A 24695-nucleotide genomic window follows, 5' to 3' on the forward strand; every position below is an offset into this window, starting at 1 on the left:
TAATAAGCAAACAGTCGTTGGGGTGACAGGATTTAATATTGTTTACCCAGGAACTGAGACCTGTCGGCATTTAATGAAGAAACGCTTAGCCGAAGGTTGGTGCTACGGCGTCCTTGGCCAAATGCGGAAGACAGATTATCAGACACAGGGAGCGTATAGTCAGCCTTTCAGAAGAGCATTTGTAAACAAAGGTTTGGCGGTCGCCAAGCTGACAGCAAAGCGAGTTCTGAAACAATGGCTGCGGCTGTAACAAAATCTGTTTCGTATTATATCGATTATAAAACAACACGAATGTTAATGAAAAATAAAAAGCAAAGTACAACATAAAAATTAAATGTATTCAATATTCTCGCTGTTATATATTTTTACTCCGTTTAGATTTCGAGTACAGAGTAATTAATTTTAGCTTCCGATTTAAAATGAATTTTTCAACCTCTTGAGTTTTATACAAAAATAATAATAATATCAATGAATAATAATAATAATAATATAATGAACGCTTTTATTTCTGAAAGTGACCCACATTTGTGAAGTAGTATAAATACCTGTTGTATTAAGATGCTACCACTACTATTATTTCGATTTATGCATAATAAAATGGGAACAAAATTGCGGATTAAAGTGTAAATTTAATAAAATTGCAGTTGCCAGTTTATAAAATAATAAATTAGTTTAGAATTTCATTTTAAAGACCTTGAAAGAAAGTTAGAATACGCACTATGGTAGTTATCAAAACAGTTATATATTTTATTCAGAGTATAAACTAGTAAACCCTGTGAGCGAGACAAAAATATAGCATATTGTCGTTATAGATGCTTATATTGCTTGCTCTTTTTCAGATTTTAATCCAATAGTTGCCGATACAAATGCGATTCCATTAAAATGAAAGCACGCAGTGGAAATAGCAAAATAAATAAATAAATAATAACATAAATTGTAGCAAAACTGAAATGAAAACAAATATATTTCCAAAAAATGATAAATTTAAATATATGTGTAAAATGAATAATAACCCTTTTCTTCCATTCATTTAGCCAAAAAAACAATTTTTCCATTTTTTAAAATCTATTTTTGATAACTATTTTAAAAACTACCTAGAAAATTTCGCATTTTCCTACTACTTAAAAAAGCCATGAGTTATTTATTCGATAAACGAAAAACAGGGAAAAACATTTTTTAGATATAAAATGGGAAAAAAAAGCAAAGTGAGACATACCGTCTGGTTTGAACAGTCAGCTCATGACGTCATAAATGAGGCGAATTTCAACTCTTCAATATTCAAATCAGGAAAATGATTAAAAATATCTTTGCAGTCATTCATTAATTCTTTTTTTTTTGTATAATTTTACTATCGTAAGTATCATTGAATAGAAAATGATTAATAAATATTTCTTCAATTTAACAAGATCGAATATCTTTTAAGAATGCTATGAAAAATCATAATGTATTACTCAATCCTTAGTTATATTCAACTGAAAAATTTTCTTAAAAAATATTCACACAAGAATGATTGATTCAAATTTATTTAAACATTCAATAAAAGACTAATATCATTTTTTTTGTTTATATTTTTATTTTCATTTCTTTGGCTGATAACTTTTTTATTTTTTTGAAGAAATTTCATAGATTAATAACTGTAAATAATTCAATGTGAAAACGTGCTTTACCCTATGAAACGTATTTAGCACAAAAGTAATATAAAAATGCACTAACTTCCAAACATATGATTTTTGATGTAGCGAAATGATATTTACAATTTCCATGTGTGTGTATATATATATATATATATATATATATGTGTGTGTGTGTGTGTGTGTGTGTGTGTGTATTTCATGTATATTTATATTATTTCAAAACTTTAAACAAAAACAAAAATTATATCTATCAAAGTTAAAGTAGGAAATATTTGTTGTCTCCATAATTGAATATTTTCATAAACATGTGTTCTTTGTTTGTTTAAGTGAATAATTTGTGTCAACACGCCTTTTGAACATGATATGGTTGTAAACAAATCGCACAAGGACCATCAGTTTATACAAAGAAGTAAAACCGTGTCAGTGCGCATTTTCTGATAAAAGAAAATCACATGGTAGACTTCTTTTAGAACATTTGTTCCCATTTTCTTGCATTTATTCCAGAAAACAGTTTAAAAAGATATTTAATATGACATTGAAAGAAAGCTGAAAAAAGCAAACAATTCTTTTATTTTATTTAAATTATCGAATTTTAAAATGATACTAATTCTATAAATATACTACTAGGCTTGGCACAGAAAGTATTTCTGCCCTTTTTTTAAAACAAAATTATTCAATTTAATATGTAAATACAAACAAAATAAATATAGTTAAGAAATATTACTTCAAGATATTTTTTTTATAAAAAATATGGCCCAGGAATTAAATTATTTTACACTTCTTTTAACACAAAATGGCAAATCAAAGCAACAACATGTTTGAAAGGGTGTATATGGAATTTCTAATAAAAGTACTTTAGCTCTTCAGCAGCTGAACATGGCTTTAAAATAATTAAATCTAAAAACCTTGAGACCAAATAACAGTTAAAGTACAAAATCATAAATGACTTTAAAACCTCAAAATAGACTCTCAGATTTAACTTTTAGATTGAAAAAAAAATACAATTATCCAATAAAAATCCCTTTCTTTTTCTCTGTTAATTCGGAGAGAGTTACGTTCCAGCAATTATTCTAAATTTAGGGAGCACAGAAAAAGAAGAAAAGGCGCTAAAAATGACTACTTGCCTCCGCTTATCGATCTTTTGGCGACGTTACCTTGGAGTTCCTGGCAACCCTATTTTTGAGACAACTTTGTCTCGTAGATATGGCGATAGCCCCTTAGTCTGGAAACCGCAGACAAGTCAATGACAAATAGTAACTTTTTGTGGCGGTTTTTATGCATATGTGAGACAACATGGGTGGACAAACATATTTTTACCTCCTAAAAAATAAGTTCAATTTCTTTATAACTTTAAAATGTAATTTCATATTCAACCGTGGTTATGATTATTTTTTAAATTGAATTTTTCGTCCGATTCGTAGAATTCTATTGCGAACTGCGCAATTAAAACTATTTAAATATTTAACAGTATTCAGTAATGAATGATTTTAATTTTTTTAATGATTAATTTAATTTTATCTCTTTGATGATAAATTACATTTTTAAACTAATTGAATGGTTTAAAATCTAATTAATAAATCAAACGTAGCCAGTTTAAATTTATTTTGAAAAATACTTTTCATCGTTTTATGATTTTTATTCATATAATGGAACTGAAAGAAAGGCTTATTTAAATATGATTAGTTTTTAAGAATTTTTTTTTTAATACTTTTGTAGGTCACAAAACGAGAATTACTTCTGGAGAATTACTTGATATTTTGTTCCTCTTAGCATTCATATTCGTTTAATTTTTATTAAAAATAGGCTTATGTATAATAATAGAAATTTTTATCCAAAGCACAAATCACCTTGGAGCGTTTGAAAATATGATTTCTTTTTAATTTTTTTCTATGCTTCCAATTTTGTTGACATCATTTATTTCCTTATTGTTAGGAAGAGATTTTATTTAGAATAATTGAGCTAGAATGAAGAGATTTGAAATACAGCATAAGAGATTGATATTTTTTTAGTATGTTTGTTTCAATGACCGATGCTAGTTTGATAAAAATGTAGTTCATCAAAAAAAAAAAAAAAATGCAGCCTACCTTTTAAAACAATGCAAAATTCAATCTTAAAATTTAGTCGTTGACTGAAGACTATTATAAAATAACATAAGAGTTATCGAATTTTCATCAACTGATATACTAGTTGTTTTGCTATCATAAACAAAATGAGTGTATTAAATACTCCATTTCGCAAAAACAAACAGTACAATAAGTGTAGTTTCATATTTCGCCAACAGATGGCAATGGAGGTCTTTCTTTTCGAAAATGAGGAAGCAATGGGAAGTCAATTTTCGCTGAGCAAGTTGGTCGTTTAAGTATGTGTGATATTTTATGCATTCATTTATAGTATTTTTTTACAGTAATTTATTTACTACATGAATTACGGAGAATAAAAGAGTGGCACCGGAAAGCAAATATTTTTTTGAATTCAACAACCGATTATTAAAATGGTTGTGTGTGATCCGGAAAAAGATATTTTGGGGGGGGAAAAAAAGAAGGGGATAATTTTATGAGATAAACATTTTTTAGACTATGAATTGTTTTTAAGGTAATAAATTACCAAATTTTCAATAACTTCAAAATCTATAGAAATATTAAAAATTCCAATAACTTCTTTAAAAGAAACTAATACAGAGAATGTGATGTGGGGGGATGCATTTATTGTGTCATCTCGATTTACCCCAGTAATATTTTTGAGTCAAATCTTTTAACTGCAACGAAACTTTTAAGAGGTTATAATTTGTATTAACATTTTTGCTGTAATTAAATGAGCTGAATAAAAAATATCTATGCAGAATTTTTTTATATAGGATATTTTTTATTATTAAATTAAAATACAAATATTAAATTTTTTTAATAACTTATTCATTATTACTTTTAAATGAATACTTCAAAATAATTTCATAGGTAATTAGTAATTAAGACTTAAAAGGGAAATTTTTTTTCTTCAAATTTTTGTTCTATATAAATATTTTATATACTATTAAATAAAATAATAGTATAAATATTTTATATACTTTTAAATATTTTTTATATATATAATTCACTTATTAGCATTAAAACAAATTCCTTCAAAATAATCTCACAGTTCTGAGGGTAAAATTTGTCGTTTACTGTAATTTCTGAAAAAAATTCTTGAACTTGTCAAAATTATTATCAAATTAAATCACAATCAAAAATACTTTTTAAATATTTTACCATAAATAAAATTATTTTTCAAAAACTTCAATCTTTCAGTTTCGCAAAATTCCTGTGAACAAAAGTTCTTATGCCTAGTGAACTGAGATAAACTCTTAATTTTGCAACTTATATAATCCAGTGCAATCCTATTTATTCCACCACAATCCCAAGTAAGCCAGATCATTCAGGTATTGTTTCACTTTGTTTTAACCATTTTACACGCATGATCGCTCTCGGCAATAAAACCTAACAAGAGTTGACGAGAAATATGTTCTGGCATTCAATTCTATTCATCCAGCTCAGCGAACACGATTTCAAAAAATCTCGTAATAATAGTTTATCGTGAAGGTATTACATTTCTGTTGGCTGGATTTTTATTGTTTGGCCCTGTCTTGTAGTAGAAATATGGCATTCTGAGTTTAGTATGAGATTGTGATGATGTCTGTTCAAAATAAATCAAGAGATGGATTGACAAAAGCGTTTCATATCTTTTACTTTCTTCTTTTAATTTAAATAGTCATTGATTATTGATTTTTATTATTTAAGATTAAAACTTTTTTCTAGAGGTTCAATTCTATCACAGTTCTGCACTTTTCAATTAATATTTTTTAGACAATATAATTTAAAATTATCTTTTCAAGGATTACATATGATCATGAAAAGAGCAAAATTTATAAAATCTGTTATGGAAATGAATAGTCCTAAGAAAGACATGGCACCAGAGAATAATCTTATTGAAAAAAATTGCATCCAATTTGTGGTCAAAGAGCAATTTGTCGGAAAGTTGTATTAATTTTCTTCTTTCTGATGTTATTACTAATGTTAGATACATAATTCAAATTGTTAATTGTTAATAAAGAAAATTTACAGATTGTATATATACGAGACGTATATATATATATATATATATATATATATATATATATATATATATATATATATATATATATATATATATATATATATATATATATATACACAACAAGACGTAGTTAAATTTATTGTGCCTAAATTTCATTTTCATTTCAAAATAGCAAAAATAAATTTGCAAACTTGAACTTCCAACTGACATCCTACCAAACAAACAGATTAGACTAAGCCTAAATATTTTTTTTCATTCCTTAAAAATAAAACATCATTGCAACCGAACTAGAAGTTGTAATTTAGGGATAACTTTTTCTTTATGAATTTATGAAAGTAATACCTATATCAAAAAATTCAAATACTTCAGTCTATGAAAGAAAGATACATATATCAACAAACAGTTTTACATATACTACAACGGATTTACAACACTTCTTATTATTATAGATTTCGCATTATAGATTTTAATCTAAAGCCGTACTCTTTACGAGTAAAACGATTACTCCGTTTCGCTGCTGATGTTTTTCAAAAAGTTCAAAACTGCTGAATGATAATATTACCCACCCTTTTAGTCACTTTCAAAGTACTTGCGTATGTATGATTGAAAAAAATTAACAAATAACCTTAAGACGAGAAAAAGAATTAATAGACAATTTCGTTTTGTTGAAAACTATTACTCTTTTATTACTCAATTGTGTATTCTTTTTTATCAATGAACATCTCTTTGCATGCAAGTATTATTATTTTTTTAATCTTAATTGATGGTACTTTTGCTTTCGTAAAAAAAGTTTCAAGACGAATTAACGCAAACAAATGCTGCTCTGTAAATTTGTCCTATTCATGTGAAATTACACTTTGTATCGACTTTACAAAATGCCGTTTATTTATTTTATTTTTTTAACCATCTGCATTCATTTCCTTTATGTTTAAACGCGTGTGGGCCAAAAGGTATTAAACAGCGGCAACAGGTGGCATTCACCATCTTGCGACCGTCAATAAAAACGAAGATTAAAATACAAAATTACTTCATTTGATATTAATTCAATTAGGAAGCTCCCTCAAGCGGATCTTCAAGTGAATTAAGATTAAATTTCCACCGTGTGTTTAAGGAATACCAGTCATTTGGAATGATTATTGTTCATTTTATCATGGTTTTTGCGGTCGTGTTTATTGGTTTAGTGTAAAAATGGACCCCACAGGAGGGGAAAAACGACCCGGTTTCAAGGTTGCACTCGGGGCTATACACAAATTACCTAAATTCGCGTGAAAATATTAACGGAGACCTTTTAATTTTACTTTCTTGAATAAAGAAGTGTACGAAGTACAGTCGTATAAAAAAAATTTGACCTCGAGAGTTTGAACAATCTTTACATTTCAGACTACATGAATTTGAAAAACACAGTTTTTGAACCGTGTCTGTTTATGAACATGATGGGTGAAGTTTTTATACGGTGTTTTTACCTCATATTTGTAGATTTGTATGAAAGCTTAAATGAAATTTATTCACATAAAGTTTTGTCTATATGTTAGAATGCAATAGACCACAAAATGTGAAAAGTTACCATTATTACAAAATAGAAAGTTCTAGGTGGAAAAAAATTGATGCGCAGTTTTTAACTTTCAAACCGTAGAGTATCAAATTTTGAAGCAAATATATCAAGGTTTTGACTATCTGTCAGTTTGTACTATCGTATACATATAAACATGATAGCTCAAAAACGTTTAGATAAATAAAATTTTGTATATGATCTTGTTACTAAAATTGTTTCTTAGTATCATTTTCTTGCTTCAATGTGACAAAAAAGACAGCATCTACAATATATTTTCATTTTCTCATTATATCGTGTGTCACTCTGAAAATAAAAACCCGAGCACTCATGGCGTTCACTTTCTTAACCAAGGTTTGCAACTGAGAGAAGGACAGATAGCATCTTTTTACAAAGAGTATGCGAAAAAATTTTGAGGAGACCATTCCCTCTGAACATAAAAAAATGGTACCATAAATCGTCCAGATAAAGAAATAATTTTAGCTTTCATTTGCATTATACTTTCTTTTGCGACAATGATTAAATACAATGAACCAATGCATGCCATAAACTGAAGAAATTCTTTTTCTTTAATTAAATAGAAACGAACCTTTTAGTAGACCGAAAGAAAAAGCTTAAAAAAATATAATTCTCTAATATTTAATCTTCCAACTTGAAAACTTTCTTTTGAAAAAAAACATCAACATTTGAATTTACATAATTTTATCAATCTAAGTATAAATTATCTATCACATTTTTAATTTTTTTAAATTAATTTCTTTGAACTTTCGAAGAATTGCGATTTTGATATCAATTTAAATCAAAATGAGTTTAAATATCGTACATTAACTACAGTTCTTTCGATTTGAATATAATATATTAGCTGATAAGATTCCAGTAATTTAAAGCGTTTTAGTGAACATACGAGGAGATTTTTTTATCTATACTTATAATAAAGCTCAATGTGTGTGTGTGTGTGTGTGTGTGTTGGCGCTCTACAGGCCAGACCGTTTGACATACAGCTACCAAATTTGGTACATGTATACCTTGGAGGTTGGGAATGTGCACCTGGGGTTTCTTTTTTCGAATTTTTAATTAGAATTTTAATTATTAATTAAAAACTAACTTTCCCGCCAAAAAAATCTTCCATTTTCCCCACCGCCAACTTTTCCGCCAAAAAATTCTTCCATTATCCCCAGCGCCAAACGAGAAAGGCTTCAGTTTTTTTTTCTCCCAACAGTAATGAGGCTAGGGTTAAAATTTTTCGGCTGATTATTTCAATCGGTTCTGTTTATTTTCTTAATGTTTGATGCATTTAAAATTAAACATTGTTAATGAATCAATCTTTCAGATTCATTCTGAAGTACTTTTGAATTAAAATAAAACAAAATAAAGGAAATTAAAAATTTCTAATCCGCATAGCGTTACCCCAACTGGCGTAGAAAAAAATCACGTATTTGCGTTACGTAACCGGCGAAGAAAATTCACGCATGCGCATTCTGTTCTGATTGTTGCCATGACAACGTTATCAATGGATGATTTAAATTATTTTTGGGTTAGTTGCATGCTTTTGTAAGTAAATTGTATTTATGTTAGTTATATATTTTTTGTATCTGCTTATAGTTTTAAGTACATCGTTTTTTAAGTAGTTTTTTTAAATCCTGTTTTCAACCCTTTTATTTTAAACGATTCGTTTTATTTTCTTAGTGTTTGATGCATTTAAATTTAAACATTGTTAATTAATCGATCTGCTCATAATGAATCTAAGAAAATTTTGTTGACCAACTCTTGAGATATTACATAAATTAAAAAAAGATATTCTTTAGTGCCCATAAAGTTTAAACGCTGAGTGACTCTATTTTCAGTAATCAGATTATAAAAAAATGCTTTGTTTCAGTAAAAAATATTGTTATATTAATTGAAGATAAATTCTTTCCACTTTAATTTAAAGCATAAATTCTACCGTTTTCAACCGTTTATTTTAAACGATTCGTTTTATTTTCTTAGTGTTTGATGCATTTAAATTTAAACATTGTTAATTAATCGATCTGCTCATAATGAATCTAAGAAAATTTTGATGACCAACTCTTGAGATATTACATAAATTTAAAAATATATTCTTTAGTGCCCATAAAGCTTAAACGCTGAGTGACTCTATTTTCAGTAATCAGATTAAAAAAAAATGCTTTGTTTCAGTAAAAAATATTATTATATTAATTGAAGATAAATTCTTTCCACTTTAATTTAAAGCATAAATTCTACGGGTGCTAACAGAAAATGAGAGAGATACATATTACGTTATGACTGAAGGCCTTTATAATATTATGAATGAATTATATGATAATCAAAATTTGAAGTTTTAAAATATTTTGATGAAGAAGCTATTAAAGTAGAAATTGCATAAAATATTTAATTATTAAAATTTTAACGAACATTAAGATTGGCGAACCGGCTGGCCGCCAAAGGTGGCTAGTATATATATATATATATCTTGAGGAACAAAATTTTATTTTTAAAATAAGTCATAAAACGCATTATCTAATCTTCTAATTCACCTCATTTCGAATACATAACGTCACTGTAATTAAGATATTTCTGTAATAAGCGGAAGTTAGAAATTTTATGGGAATTGAAGATGTAAATCATTAGCATATCCTCATTATCATTAGAAGTCATCAATAAGATTAATTAATATTCAACGTTTAAATTAAAACACATCTTGTATGAAAAGGAAAATATTTATTCTATCGTAAACGAGCCTTTCCCAAGGCATAATGCATAGAACGATTCAATTACTTTTGATTGGATCCTGTACATTGAGGTGGGATCCATAAATATAAAAGAAGGAACCCATATATTATTTATAACATGAGTTTTGATTCACATGCATTTTGGTCATGATGTAATGCACCGTACGACGCACTTTACTCGATGAAAACAACTATCCAGATATGTTTGGTATCTTTAACAGATTTCCCAATTTTATCCCTCATTTTTCAAATCTACATCATTTTAAACTATGTTGGACCAATTCGTTACATCATTACATTATCATCCAGATTTTTTTATTTGCCTCTGATAAAGTATGCTTGTTTTAAATTAAAATGCTGATACATTCATTAATGATGATATTTGTCTTTTGCCTTATGTAATTGTATGAATCGTAAAGAACAACTGGCAAATAACTTAAAAAGGGAAGGTTGGTAAGTTTCTACCTGGCCCCCTATTCCATACTCCAAACAAGTTAACCCCTGAGATCATTACCGCGGTCCTAATCACCATAATCCCCTGCCTTTTAAAGCGAATCTTCCGCTATGAATAGAGCTTCCTACTTAGTTGTTACAATAAACAGTTTAACATGCTCTAATATCAAAATGTTCCTAAGCTGATCGTGATATGATTCTTAGCAATGCGGTTCCAAGCGTGCGCACGATTAATTCATTAGAAGTTGCATATTCATTCCGTATTCATATCTTAATACAAGATAGAACATATTTGTTAAGGTAGATATGAAACAATTTTATTAAAACATTTGGATTGTACTTTTGATAAAAGTGAAGAAAAACAATGAAAGCGTTTATTCAGCGAATAAGAATTGAAACATTTTGAATGGAATTTGATTTAAATGATAAAGTAAAATATGTAAATTAAATAATTAATAGTTTTACGTTGTTATAATGATTATGTAATTTAAAACAGCAGTATAAATGCTAGAATTATAAAATACTTTATAATTTAATAAAAGGTTTAAAATATGAAAAATTCCGGATGTTGCATGCTATTCTTGGGAAAAAGTCAATTAGAATAATGTCCTTTTCGGAAACCGTTATTTTTTTAGTCAAAAGTTAAGTTTGCAGATCGTTATTTTCTCGGTCAAAAGTTACCGTTATTTAACTATTGTAAAAGTTAAATTTGAAAACCGTTATTTTCTCGATGTAATTTGACCATTTTCATTTTCGGTCAAAAAAAGAATTACATCTGAAGTGACTTTCCAGTTTCCAAATAAATGTACCATGCAAATATGTTTTCTTCCGATAATTCCGGATATTTTTCTTCTGTTAATATCCGAAATGAACCCAGCACAATAATCACCATTGCATCTTAGATAAAATCGGAAGTAAAATTTTTCCCTCTTCATTTAGACATAGTCCAATAATAGAATAATTAAAGTAGAGTGAATAATTAGAATTGACAGTCTGGAATGTAAATATGCGTTTTAAAAAATCAAAAATCATTTGAAAATTTTTAGATTATTCCAAAAAAATTATAATGCGATCGTCTGCGTTAAAGAATGCGAAGGAAGAAAAGTGAATACCTCAAGTTGCATTAAAACATGAACTCGGCATTTTTTACAATAGAAAAAAAATCACTAAAAGAATGGTCTAGAAACGCTCATCACAATGGATTTTTTTAAGAATTTCTTTTTGTGCTTTTTAGAGTAAAAAACAATAGTTTGTTTTAGTTTATTTTATAAAGATGCTTATGTAGATGGTTGCAACACAGCAGGCTGTTTAATTCCGTGATAATACTTTTCTCCCACATAAATTTTCAATTAACTGATTTTTTTTTAACCCAATAAAATGTCTGGACAAACCAATAAATTTTTCGGCGTCGTTCACTTCACTAAAAATAAACCATTAAAACATTACTCCCCTATTGTGAACGAAGAAAAAATAAATCAACTGAAAGTCCTGATTTTTATGCAAATCCTGGTTTAAACTATTCCTCTTAATTCCATGTTAAGTGACAAAACAAGACAGTTAAGATTTCATTTAAATAGAAACAAGCGAAAAATTTAAATTCCGCCAGAACACGAAAAATTAAGTCTTTGTCCTTTTTCTATTTCTATTTTTAATTTTTGCCATGGACAAGTCGTCTGACTCTACGAATGCAACTAAGAAAACGTAGCCCAAGCTTAATTCCTTTAAAAGTTGTCAAGAAGTACTTGGCTCAAAACTTCGGTGATGTATTGAAAATGCCTTAACAGAAAAACCAGACATAGCTTGTCAGATTGTCTAGACACTAACTTGGGGAAGTCTTTATAGATTAAACTTTACTGAATAAAGACTTACATAAATATATATGCATCGCTATATCGAAAACTTGTTTTTATTATTACTTTCCAGACTAACCAGTTACTGATTAGCTAGACGAGGTTATTAGGGTAAGGAATTTTGTTGGCGGCGATATAGATTTTTATTTTCTCATTCTCAGGTAACTCATCCTTTTTTTAAATTCCTTTTTTTCATGTTTTTCTTTGTCTTCTTTAAGTAAAATGAAGTTTGCTATTTTAAAATAGATTACTCAAAGAGAATTTTTAAAAAAAATATTTTTGCTTTTTGTTTTAATTTCTTTTACCTGTTTTTATTTTAATTAGATAAACAGAAAGGAAGATAAGATTTAGGGATTTGGGTATCAAGCAGGTTTGGTTTTAAAATATAGAGAGAAAGAGAAAACTCAGCCGCTAATGCTGATCCGGAATAACTTTATTGTTTTTTTTTTTATTGTGAATATTTTTCTTCGAAAAAAATGTGCTTTTAAAAGTTGTATAGATCACTTTAGTAATTAAAAACGTCGTATTATTATTTTACTAAGATACTTAGAAATTTGATAAAAATAAGAAGGACAAAGACATAAATTAGTTTTCGAACACTTTATCTCAAGCTAAAAAATTATAATTTAAATATCAACAATTTGCTATTAACCAATTTTACAGGATATCAATGTTGTTGACAGTAATCATAATCACTCTTAACCAGAGTATTGTATTTGTACTTTCTCACAATAGGTTTAATCCAACTAGCACCTTCTAGTGAAAACTGGTTTTATGTGTCGTTGAACAAATGTGAGGGTGATATTGAACCGTAGCATTACGCACTTATTAACAGCGTATGGGGCTAGTATAACATTACGAATAGGCTAGCATGACAGCGTATGACACTACAAATCATCAAAGTATTGTGTTTCATCAATTTCTTGAAACTTGATGAAATCGCTAGTTCGTAATGGATTTTCCTGCTTTTATTATCATTCAGATGTTTTAAATATATAGAAATAAGTTAGCCACTTGCAAAGAGTTTGATCATATTTGATACATAGGCGATCGTTACAGTGCATACTCTCTCATTATGCCCAATATTATTGACAAAGCATCGCACTGTGCATGTTACAAATTTCTTAAATATGCAGATTGTAATTGCTTAGTTATGAGAATCAAGAGAAAAGAAATATACTCACTTCGAAAAAGGCTTTGCTGCTTGACTACGCGTTAGCCGCCGTTTCTCTTCTGTCCGCGAAAGGTAGGCTGTAAATTTGGTAGGGCCTGCTACTCCTGGATCGTCTGTGTGCCGCTACGATGGCATTGACGGGGGACACCACCAGGGAGCCGGGGGTGGACGTTTCAGCCCTGCCATTGCCTCCTTCCTTGTCGGACTCGTCTTTCAGCTCCGCTGAGCCACGACTGTCCCCACTAGTGTGTCCATCGACAACACGGTGGGGCGGTGTGCTGTAGGGTGCCGCCCCTTCAGTTGGCAAGGGCATCACTGCTGAGGACGACGAAGAGTACGGTGGGGTCGGGAAGTATGGGTGGAAGGAGCTGTAGACTGCCGGGCCAGACGTTTCGAGCCCCGGATGCGTGGCCGCACTGGAACTCAGTGAGAATCCACCTGTGTGGTAGGGCATGGTGTAATTGTAAGGGGAATAGCAGCTGAGGCTAGGATGGAAAGGGGTGGCCGAGAGGAATGATTGAGTGGCGGCTGGAGAGCTGCTGATGAAACTGCTGGGAGGAGAAGAAGGTATGGTCGGCTGGATCCTGGGAGTCAGATTGATCTGCCTTGCATCGTTGTCCCCTGAAATGCAGAAAAGAAGATATTTATAACTCAATTTCAAATAAATAAAATTATCGTTATGAGTATACTTAATAAACGTCATCCAGAGAAATCGTCCCAGATAAGAAATTTTATAAAATCATATCAGAAAGAGATAATACTTCAATGTGATTTTTTTATTCGCCATTTTGCAAATGAAAAATAAAATCGAAATAAGGATCCGTTGAGCAGGTATAAATGAAAATGCCATATTTGGTGTGAATAAAAAATCCTACTCTGTAGAAGCCATTCTGGACCGTAGGATTCAACTATATAGAGAATGGCTATTATTGCATGTATGCTTTTCTGTCAGCAATTAATAGATGAAAAAAATATTTATCTCTGGCGTGAAATCACGTTACTAGAGAATCCACCCATATATTTAAGCTCCCCCGTTTCATAATCAAAGTGATCGATTTCTTGTTGCCATCATAGCAATTATTGTTACAATCATACATAGGAATTATTGCTCTTGGGATTATTCAGAAAAGAGCTAAATCTGGTAAAATCACTTCAGAAGATTCATTAAATACAATAAATAATTCTGAAAAAGAAATAAACTGATTCTGGTGGGTAATACGAACATTTTAGATCTGTTATATGACAAGTATGCATTGGTCTTAAAAACAAATGAAAAGGGCAAAAAGATCTTAAATAGTAAGCCAAGGATATCAACCAAATAAGTGTGATAAGTTAATTCTTTCATGGTGAAATAAATATCTTAAATAATTGAACCATCTCATTTGTAAACCGGAAAGACGATTTACCACATAAATAGTAAAAGAGTTTTTCAGAACTCTTATGAAACGTGAAAACTACTGAAAATGAAACTTATATCTTATCTTACTCTTATGGAAGGTGAAAATATATGAAACGTGAAAACTACTCCAGATTAAGAATAGCTGAAACTTCCACTTAAAACAAAGGGATTAAGAAACGTAACAAATTGAAAATAAGCATTTATGCATGAAATTTATTCCTCTTTTAAATAAAAGAATAAAATTTTTGTTTCCTTGATAGCTAATTTATTATGAAATTTGTTAACGATAAATATTTGAAGTATGCAATTCAAAGTATAAAATATATTTTTTTCATCTTTTTGACATAATACTTTATAAATGATTTATTCAATTTTAAAAATCAAATATTATCTTCACGAGCAATAAATCAAATTGGAGCTTCTTATCTTGAATCAACTTCAAAAGTTCTCTTTTAAAAATAAAGTAAAATAATTTTAAAATTAGCACCCATTTTATATAAAATTCACAAATACAAAATCCATTTGATGCAGTTTCAGTTTTCGTGGAATGGTAGCTAAAAATATTCTCCCCATTATATGCCAAGACTTTTTTAGGTCATCAAATTCACACTGTCTCATCTAAGAAAGCAATCGTGCAATTCGAGGGGAAAATCTCTTTTTTTTTTTTTTTCGAAATGACAATGAATAAAGATATTCAAAGCTTTTAATATCTTTTTTAAAATAATAAATTTGTTTTCTTAATTGGGATCATGATGACAATCAACTTATGCACACCTTGAAAGTGGAATTCTAGGATATAGGCTATAAACTTGGATCTTTATTAAAATTGAAATCATAAAAGGTCATTTTTGATGTATTATTATCAAACTATTTTTTTTTTATCAAAGTGAGATATTTTCAGCATTATTTTTTTTTACCTTGGAGCTATTTATTTTTATCTTTACCTTTTGCCAGTAAACTGCAGATGTAAAAAAAGTTCTTTATTTTGAAAAAGAAACCAGGCTCACCACAATGGTTAGATGCGACATACTTTACCACTGTAATTCTTTGAATCAATTCACAGGCTACTGAATTTCACGCGCTGCTTCCATTTTTGAAATGAATATGATATTCTGCCCAAAGGCGTGGCCCATTTTTCCACAGGCTGAACAGGAAGATGGCTTTATGCTAAAACTTCAAAATGTCATCCGTTTATTTTTCAAAATATCTCAATACAATGAATTTTTTGTCGGAAGTATTTGAATGCTACATAATATAAAGTATCTAAAACGAATTTTATTTTATTATGTAACCACATCATGCACATTAGTCAAACATTATTTAAAAACATAATAATGTTTTTTATGTAAATCATTGCTTCAATAGGAACACTGGGACATTCAATTGGGCTATGTTCAAATTTTAAAAAAAATATTTTACTATTTTAGGATTTAACTTGGATTCGTTGCCAGCTTTAGCAAAATTTTGAAACAATAAATAATTTATCCTTATCATTCAGCGATAAAAAGAAAAATAATATGACTGATGATAAAAGCGAAAGCTCATTGTATCATTCCTTTTTTTTATGTCAATTTATTTTTAGCCAGTGAATCTTTATTTAACTGTTGAAAAATTCGTATAGAAATATTACTTTTGAGACATTTTTGTTCCCTTGAAAAGTTATATAGGTGCAACGAAAGACGGGCATAAACTTTTCACGTATTTTATTAAATAAACAAATAAACTACATATCAGAATTTTATATTAGATGATATAATGTATTTTAAGCATATAACACATAATAATAAAATTTTAATCAAGAGCAAAATTTTGCAGTTTCGAGGACAAGAAAAAAGTTAGTCTTATGATAACATTTTTCTAATAACCACAAGATCATGAAATTATTATTAAAAATATTTGTGTATCTATGGGGATTTGAATATATTATTCAAAAGTCATAAAATAATTTTTTATTTAATCTATTATCAAAAGCAGCAGAAATGGATGGAAAAGATTACAATTCTCAATTAAAGAATCTTGAATATGATTTTCACATATTTAAATATGACTAAACATTTGAATATGAATTATTTGTAATTAACTTTAATCAGGTTCTGCAAAATAAAATTTGATATTTAAAACAAAAACTGTGAAGTTTCATAAAACTACTTCTGTATCCACAAGATGCATAAAAAAATACAATTCATTCATCGGCAATTCGATTGGTTGCAGCTTTTTACATCATCAACTTCATACTCAATAAAACACTACTTCAATGTACAATAAAAAGACATAAGAACCTTTTGATGTCTATCGTTAGATATAAACATATAAGTTCTTAAATATTTAAGCAATGTGGAAAATTTTATATCTTTTTAGGACTATTTTGGTGTAATATATTCAAGCTATAGTCAGGGCTTTCAAATATATATACATATATAAAGCTTCACTGCATCATTTTTTTAAATCAATAATTGCATACAGTAAGTTTAACTTCTTAAGTACTCAAGGGAATGAAATCACCACATAATTAATATCCTTTATCTTTAAAAAGTCTTCTTTTAACAAATATGTCCTATGTTTCAATAAGCAAAGAAAATACGTCTAATGTTTTCCCATCAGCAATCCAATCTAATTCTAAAGCAATGAGATTTACAAACAGCTCTTTATGAAGTGGAATACTAGGACCGATAAATAATGCGGCAGGGATTTAAAGATTAAACATCTGAGCAGACGATCCCCGAGACAGAGGGCGGGTCACGCGAGGGTGGAAAGTCCCAAATTACGGTTATTTAAACGATGTTCTAATTACATTTTCGTTTGATCAATGCATTGTCTTCATTAAAGGGAGATAAAACGCTAGTCTGCGCTCTGTTAAAGTAAACTCTGAGACACCTAATCTGCTTAGTGTTATGAATCTCACAAAAATTATTTAAATGAATTTTCAAAGCCGTGAACAGCGAAAATCGAAAATTTATGTGTCTAGTTTTGAAATCAAACCTGGTATGATTACTTAAATAATATGTCGTGGACATATTTTTAATAGACAATTCTCGAGTAAGACAATGGTCGTTTTAATATTTAATATAAGTTATTTTAATACAAGAATTAGTGTCAGAACCCAACTCAATGAATTTTAATATGCTTTACTCTAACTTAAGAATACAATATGACTATTCTCCTCTTTATCAAAATAAATTGAATGTCATGTTCTTGGTTTAGTTTAAGCAATAAATATTTCTTGGTTGAATAATAAATGAACATTTTTCCAATTTGAACACACACACAACAAAAAAAAAATATTGTTATGAACACAAAAAATATTATTAAAATCAAATACATTCTTTTAAAACAAAACTTTTCAATTCGAAAAAAGTTTAGCATTGAGTTAAGTGCTATTATGAATGCAATTTGTGACAAAATTAAAAAATTTCTCAGAATTAAATGTATTTTGTCATATTTTAGAATTCACTGATTTTAAAATATATTTTTAATATCTTTATCTTTCAAAATCAAAATAAAAATGATAATTATCGACGGGGTGACAGACTAGGCACTGAGCGTATTCTCATTATATTTTTTTATATTTAACAGGTCGGAAATTTTTTCTAATTTCATTACCTTTGTAGTTCCTTGTTAATTTGAAAATAATTAGGTAAATACATTTACATCAGTAACTAAATTCAACTAAAAAAAAACTCTGATTATATAATATAGATTATCTTTTTAAATACATTGAACAAACTTTTCTTACGCTAAACTCAAATTTCAAAAAAACCAAGGCAGCGCGATTAGTCCATTTCTTTCTTGCAGATTTTTTAAACCAAAAAAAGAAACATTAAAACGTTCAATAAATAAATAAAAAGAGTTCACCCAGAAAACGAAGATAACGTTTCTTCCGTGTGTTTATTGAAAATGAAGCTCAATTCGGTCAAAAGTTTCTATTGCCTTCGTATTGTTTGTTTTCAGCAACGACGAATTCCGAGACTCAAACCCTCCATTACGCGAGAAAAGTTTACCAACGGGTTCCACACTAAATTAATAGTAATGTACCATTTCAACCTTCTCTGGTTTTTATAAACAAGCAACAAACGGTACATCGAGAGAGAGAGAGAAAAAAATACTCCTGTAGAAGGAAGAAATACATGCCATTCTTCTAACGGCATGTAAATCGGAAGTTAATGGTTCCTCACCAGAAGACTGGCATCCAACTGCAGAGGAAATCGTGTCGGCGTATAAATTAAAGGGATCATGCCTCAAGCCTGCCGACGAGACAAAGCACACTGATTAGTTTCTATTGTTGTTGGGTTTGTGGAGGCAATTCCACCTTTCTTTGAAACATGGTAATCTTCTGATCGTTTGGGGGCCATCCTTCAGAATCAAACTCATGCGGGATGAATCGCTTACTGAATTGTTTGGCAGGGATTCAGCGAAGGAAAATCTATTGATTATTTTACTTATAATATAGTCGCCTAAGCTAAAATTTTGTTTTCCCATCGTGTTTAAATAACAGCATATTATATTTCCGTTTTCTTATGAGATGTAGAGATAGCATAGGTTTGGGAGAAAGAGCTGAACTTCATAAAATAATAAATTGTGCCAAATATAAGTACAGAGGCTTGAGATATTAAAACGCTGTGAGAAATATTACATTAAAATAAAATTAGTCAATCTTAAAAATGATAAAATTAGAATCCAAGAACTCTGAAATCCACATATCTACAAAATGTGTTACAGATTTTTTTTTTCATAATTTCCAATTATTAAAATGAGATATTACACATTTGTCATATTTTCAGTCCTAATTAAATTATATAATCGTTGCCACAAAAAAAAATCCAGAAAATTTATGTACAAATTGGAAAAACTAAGCAATATGGGGATCAAATTTTGATCATGTTATTATCAAGTAAGATTCCCGAAATAGCCCTATAGAGACGCTTTAAAACGGGACGTTAATATAACTAAACTAAGCTATTGAGTAAGATAACGAAAGGAAAATAACTGAATATGTTTATACAATATAAATTCTAATTCATATCAATAGTAGGATTGGAGGTATACATTAAAAAAAATTCCTCTCGGCAAGCTGGAAGGCAAAGTTAGACAGTCTCCTAAATTAAAAGAATTTGGAATATCTCTTCATCCGTATGCTTGAAAATCTTTCACACCTATTTCAATTGTTTGAGATCAGAAAACATTTAAACGGAAAAAATTCATTCTAATACTGAAAGCATGGGTATAAACACACTCTGCCTTCCTCTAACTCAGAGGAAAATATCAGATATATAAATAATGCTTTGTTATGCTTTTTTTTGAAAATAAAAAGGAAAACGTAACCGCAAAAATAGTTTTCGTGCGTTTTATGAATCATTACCGAGAAACATGCTGTCAAATATCAGAAAGGGAAACGAGCATCTTCACATAGCATTTAATAAAATGTAACGAATATTATTGCAATAGGAATTTTCACCAATTAAGTTTGGTTGGAAAATTTGGCTTAAAACCTTTTAAAGCACATTTGTAAAGAAATTTAAAAAACTGTACACAAAAAAGATTGCATTTTCGTAATGAAATTTTAAAAAATTAAATTTTTGTAAAGAAATTACAAATATACCAAATAAAAGTGATGGCATATTTGTAAAGAAATTTAAAAAACTTTATACAAAAGAGAGTATTTGAAAATGATTGAAAATTTTAAATGCCTTCTTTTATTTTCACTTATTTCTTCCAAAAAATAGCCACATGCAAATTCTGCCTTACATTAAAATTTCCGAATATATAACAGTTTTCTGAACTTATCCACTTAAGGAAATTTATAAGAATTAGTATTTCGGGACAGCTTCTAATATTTTGGGTTTCAGAATGTAGTTTAAATACCAAACGAAAAGTTTCATTTTTAGTTTTATTTACCTACAATTAATGCAAGAAAATCATATTGGTTGCGACTGAATTTAAATTTTTGATCAACATTTTGAGAAGAACTCGTCTCTAAAGCTAAATGAAAAGTATAGCTGAGTTTCTACTTCTTAATAACTGTTTAAAATATTAATATAAATTCTTATCAGAGATGTAGTTTTATTTTATGTGAAACTAAAGCATATTCAAAAATCAATGTAAGTGATTAGCACTGCACTAATTATTATTTATTTGAATAATAATTCTTAACATTTAACCCTTTGAACTCGGGTGCCTCATCGCCGATATCATTAAAGACTGTGCATCATTTTGACGTTTTATTCATTTATTTTTTTAATTGTAAAAGTATCTATAAAGCGGTAGGATCGAGATAGATTATTTATCAGGGAAGTTCAACTTAAAATAATTATATATATTTATTTTTCGGATCAATAAACAAGGACTTGTATTGGAAGAATAATTATGCACTGAATTACTTTTCCGCGTGCAAAGGGTTAAAAAATAACGAATCATTTGAATAAAATTTATTAAATTTGCTTTTTTTCAAATCTTTTTCAGAAAAAAAAATAGTGAAACTTTTAAAATAACTAAATAATCTAAACCCGAGAAGAACAAATACATTAAATCTTCTTTAAAAAGAAAACTTTTTTAGGCTTTAATTTTTACTACTACTTCCTGCCAATTCATACAAAAGAGAAAAGCGTATACACAATAAGAGAAAACAATGATTTAATACATGTGTGAGAAAAATACATGACTTAGACTTGGATTATACAATTTTGTTACGCTTTAGTGGCCATAAGCAGAGACATCTGGTAAAGCAGCGTTGAGTTGCACACTCCCTGCCTCATTTGAATCATTTACGAGATGTTTCTATTACACGAAGATCAGATTAACTAGCAATTTTCAGTGCTTAGGAATATTGAATAATTGTTCATAAACAAGTGGCGTACAGTCATTTTTGCGTACAGAAACAGACGAATATAATTTATGGGACAACCCTGATTAAATAGAAACGAGTTTTTGCTCTTCCTTCCTTTATAGGATTACGGCCTTTTTAACGATCTCTGCTCACGGTAAGAGCAGGTCCGTTTCATTTCGTTCTTTTCTGCCCTAGGCTAAGATTGAGTAATGATGCTGCTGACGATATGTATCTTGTGATTAACTTAATGTGTTTGTTCGGAGCCCCCGTTTAAATGTGTTTTCGGTATCATAAAAATAACTTCAGTTATAAATGTAAAACATGTTCCACAAATTGTTTGATAATGCAGTAGTTTTACTACATCAATGAAAATTAATTGCTTCTTCTGATCTTCTTTATGATGTAGGCAGCTTGTTCATTTAAACAGTTTCTGAAACTTTGTGCTATTGCCCAGAATTAGTTCGACTGACATTAAAAAAAAAAAAAAAAAAAAACCTTCTGTAGTATAAATCGTTCAGAAAAATATCCACAATTTATGAAAACTTTTATCAGATCTTTTGGAGCGAATAATTAAAAAAAATAATTAAAGAAGTCACATTTATTCAGAGTCATTAAAAATTCCCTAGCTAGCAGAATTTGATAAAATTTTTGGTTTATTAGCTTTCTACATATTTTTTTTCACCCTGGAATAAGATTTTGTTCGGATAATTAAGATATGTTGAAGGAATAAAAGATTTTAAAAACACTAAATATTTTCCAAAATAATATTAATATCATTAATTTTTATACATTTTTATTATTACTCAAATGTTTATGCCCACTTATTAATACTCAGGTGCTTTTTTTATTAATTAATGTTTTATTCATAAAATTTTTAAAAGGGAAGAAGTAATAATATTTAAAAAAAGCTTTGATCCCAGCCAGACATTTATCTGCTTTCGTGTATCTAAGTAAGTATATCTGGAATTCCTGATTGAAACTATCTTGTATTTAACCCTAGAATGCATGATTTTATTTTTTTACAAAGAAAAAAAAACTTGTGTTTGAACTTAGAAAAATTATTAAATTTTTTTATTTATTTTTTCTGGTGAAATTTTAACAAAATAATTGAAATGTTGCAGTGGACTACATTATGAATTAAACTATATTCCAGTGACACAAATCATATTATAACGATTCTGCAATAAAAATAAAAATCCCTTTATACCAATATATTTTTTCACAACGCAAACAATATTTTGATAGCATTTTTAGTGGTAGCATTATTAATACAACAGCCGTCTTGGTATTTTCCCAAGTTTCCAGTGTGATTCTAGTATCGCTATTGCCATATATCGGTCTTTTCTACGATGTCAATCATGCTTATCAAAATGAATTTTAAAAAGGATTTGCTAACACTCATTGTTGCCTTTGGAACAGTCATGCGAAATTAATAAATGGAGATAAAAATATGCAGCCAAATGGCTACACATTGCATTGTAGGGCTAATAACCGACGAAGTTACTACAGGTGTTATATGTGTGGATTTATTCGAAAACTAACATACGGTTGCCATAGTTACATCATGCCACCTCTTCCAACGTGCTCAAAAATTGTAACAATGCTTATAATATGAAAAAATGGAAGATGTATTTGGATTTGAAACGTAATGGTGTGGAAAAAAATGCATCACATTTTGTATTCGAAATGAAAAATTTAAATGAATCGATGTATCATTAAAAATATAAATGTATTTCTAGGAAAACAAAAACCCAAATTGTTTGTAATTTTGTTAGTATACTTTCGACCTAGGGCCAGTTATTTATAATCTAACACATAATATTTAAGAGAAAAACGTAAAAAGAATTTTTTTTAATAATATTTTGTGATGACATTTTTGCAGAAAATTTTCAAAGATGCATAAAGTCGTGCATGCGCTTCAAATATAAAAAACAGAACCAAATATTATTTCCATTATTCTTTTCTACAAATTCTCATTTCATTTCCATTTTCACTCTATTTTAATTAAAAAACAAAGCAGTTCCATCTGCTTTGTTTTTAACAAGGCATTTAAAAATATCATGCAGAACCCATTTGTAATCATCAAAAGGAATGATTTGAAAAATGCAGTAATACCAAAAATAAGTCCTAAAAATAACAATAAAATGTTTTGGTGAAGACCAGTATTGAAAAGACTTACTTTGTGAGAACTTGACATTCAAAAAAGCATACGATTCACTTTGTAAAAAGAAAAGGCAGATTCAAAACCTTTACTAAAAATGCATAATATTCTTTAGAAGTTGTTTATTACAAAGAAATTCGCAGCATGTTGAATTCCTAAACATTTTTTTTCTCTTTATTTTTCAAAAATAAAAAAATAAACAAGTAAATCATCTAACGTCCCCCCTTTCTTACATAAGTTTCGCCAAGTTAACGTTCACTACAAAATAATATATAGCTGCTATTATCTCAAAGTCACGGAAACAGAGCTTGCATCTAGATTTGTGATGGCAAAGGATGTACTATACCAATTAACGAATCCTGGCACGATTCAGTTATGCCACACAGAAAAATACGAAAATACCACAATGCCACTTTATAAGAGCAAAAGGTATGTATCTTCAAGGTTTTTTATTATTATTATTTTACTCCTAAGAACTTATCTTTTTCCACAAAAACGATAATAATAAAGTTAAAAGGGGATGAAAAAGAAGAGACAGAAAATTTGAAACTCTGCCTCGTTGAAAGATGTAAACCTAAGACACTCTGTCCAGACTGGGTGAGACTGAATCTTTTATTATTATTTTCTTTCACGATGTTTACAAAAGGATGTTGTTTTGTAATATTGAACCATTCATTACAAACGGATCTATCTCGCTAGACATGAGACTAGACACTTTATTTTCCAGACTTGGAGTCGCATTCCCTGACGGATCTTTGTCTGAAATGGGCATCAAATACGTACATCGAACGTTTTTAACTGAGATTGAAGGGTATTATGAAAAACGACCCCTCAAGACTC

The 24695-nt window shown here is 28.9% G+C and overlaps 1 protein-coding gene across 2 annotated transcripts in view; it reads right to left on the minus strand.

The window, feature by feature from the left end:
• Positions 1-24695, minus strand: part of LOC129987441 (uncharacterized) — a 188762-nt gene that overhangs the window by 16022 nt on the left and 148045 nt on the right. For both annotated transcript variants that reach the window (XM_056095425.1, XM_056095426.1), the window contains one exon: positions 13486-14096. In XM_056095425.1, coding sequence (XP_055951400.1) covers positions 13510-14096 — 587 coding nt within the window. In that variant the 3' untranslated portion in view covers positions 13486-13509. The remainder of the gene's footprint in view (positions 1-13485; positions 14097-24695) is intronic.

The sequence above is a fragment of the Argiope bruennichi genome, chromosome 10 (genome assembly GCF_947563725.1).
Source record: "Argiope bruennichi chromosome 10, qqArgBrue1.1, whole genome shotgun sequence".
In the NCBI taxonomy this organism is placed as follows: Eukaryota; Metazoa; Arthropoda; class Arachnida; order Araneae; family Araneidae; genus Argiope; species Argiope bruennichi.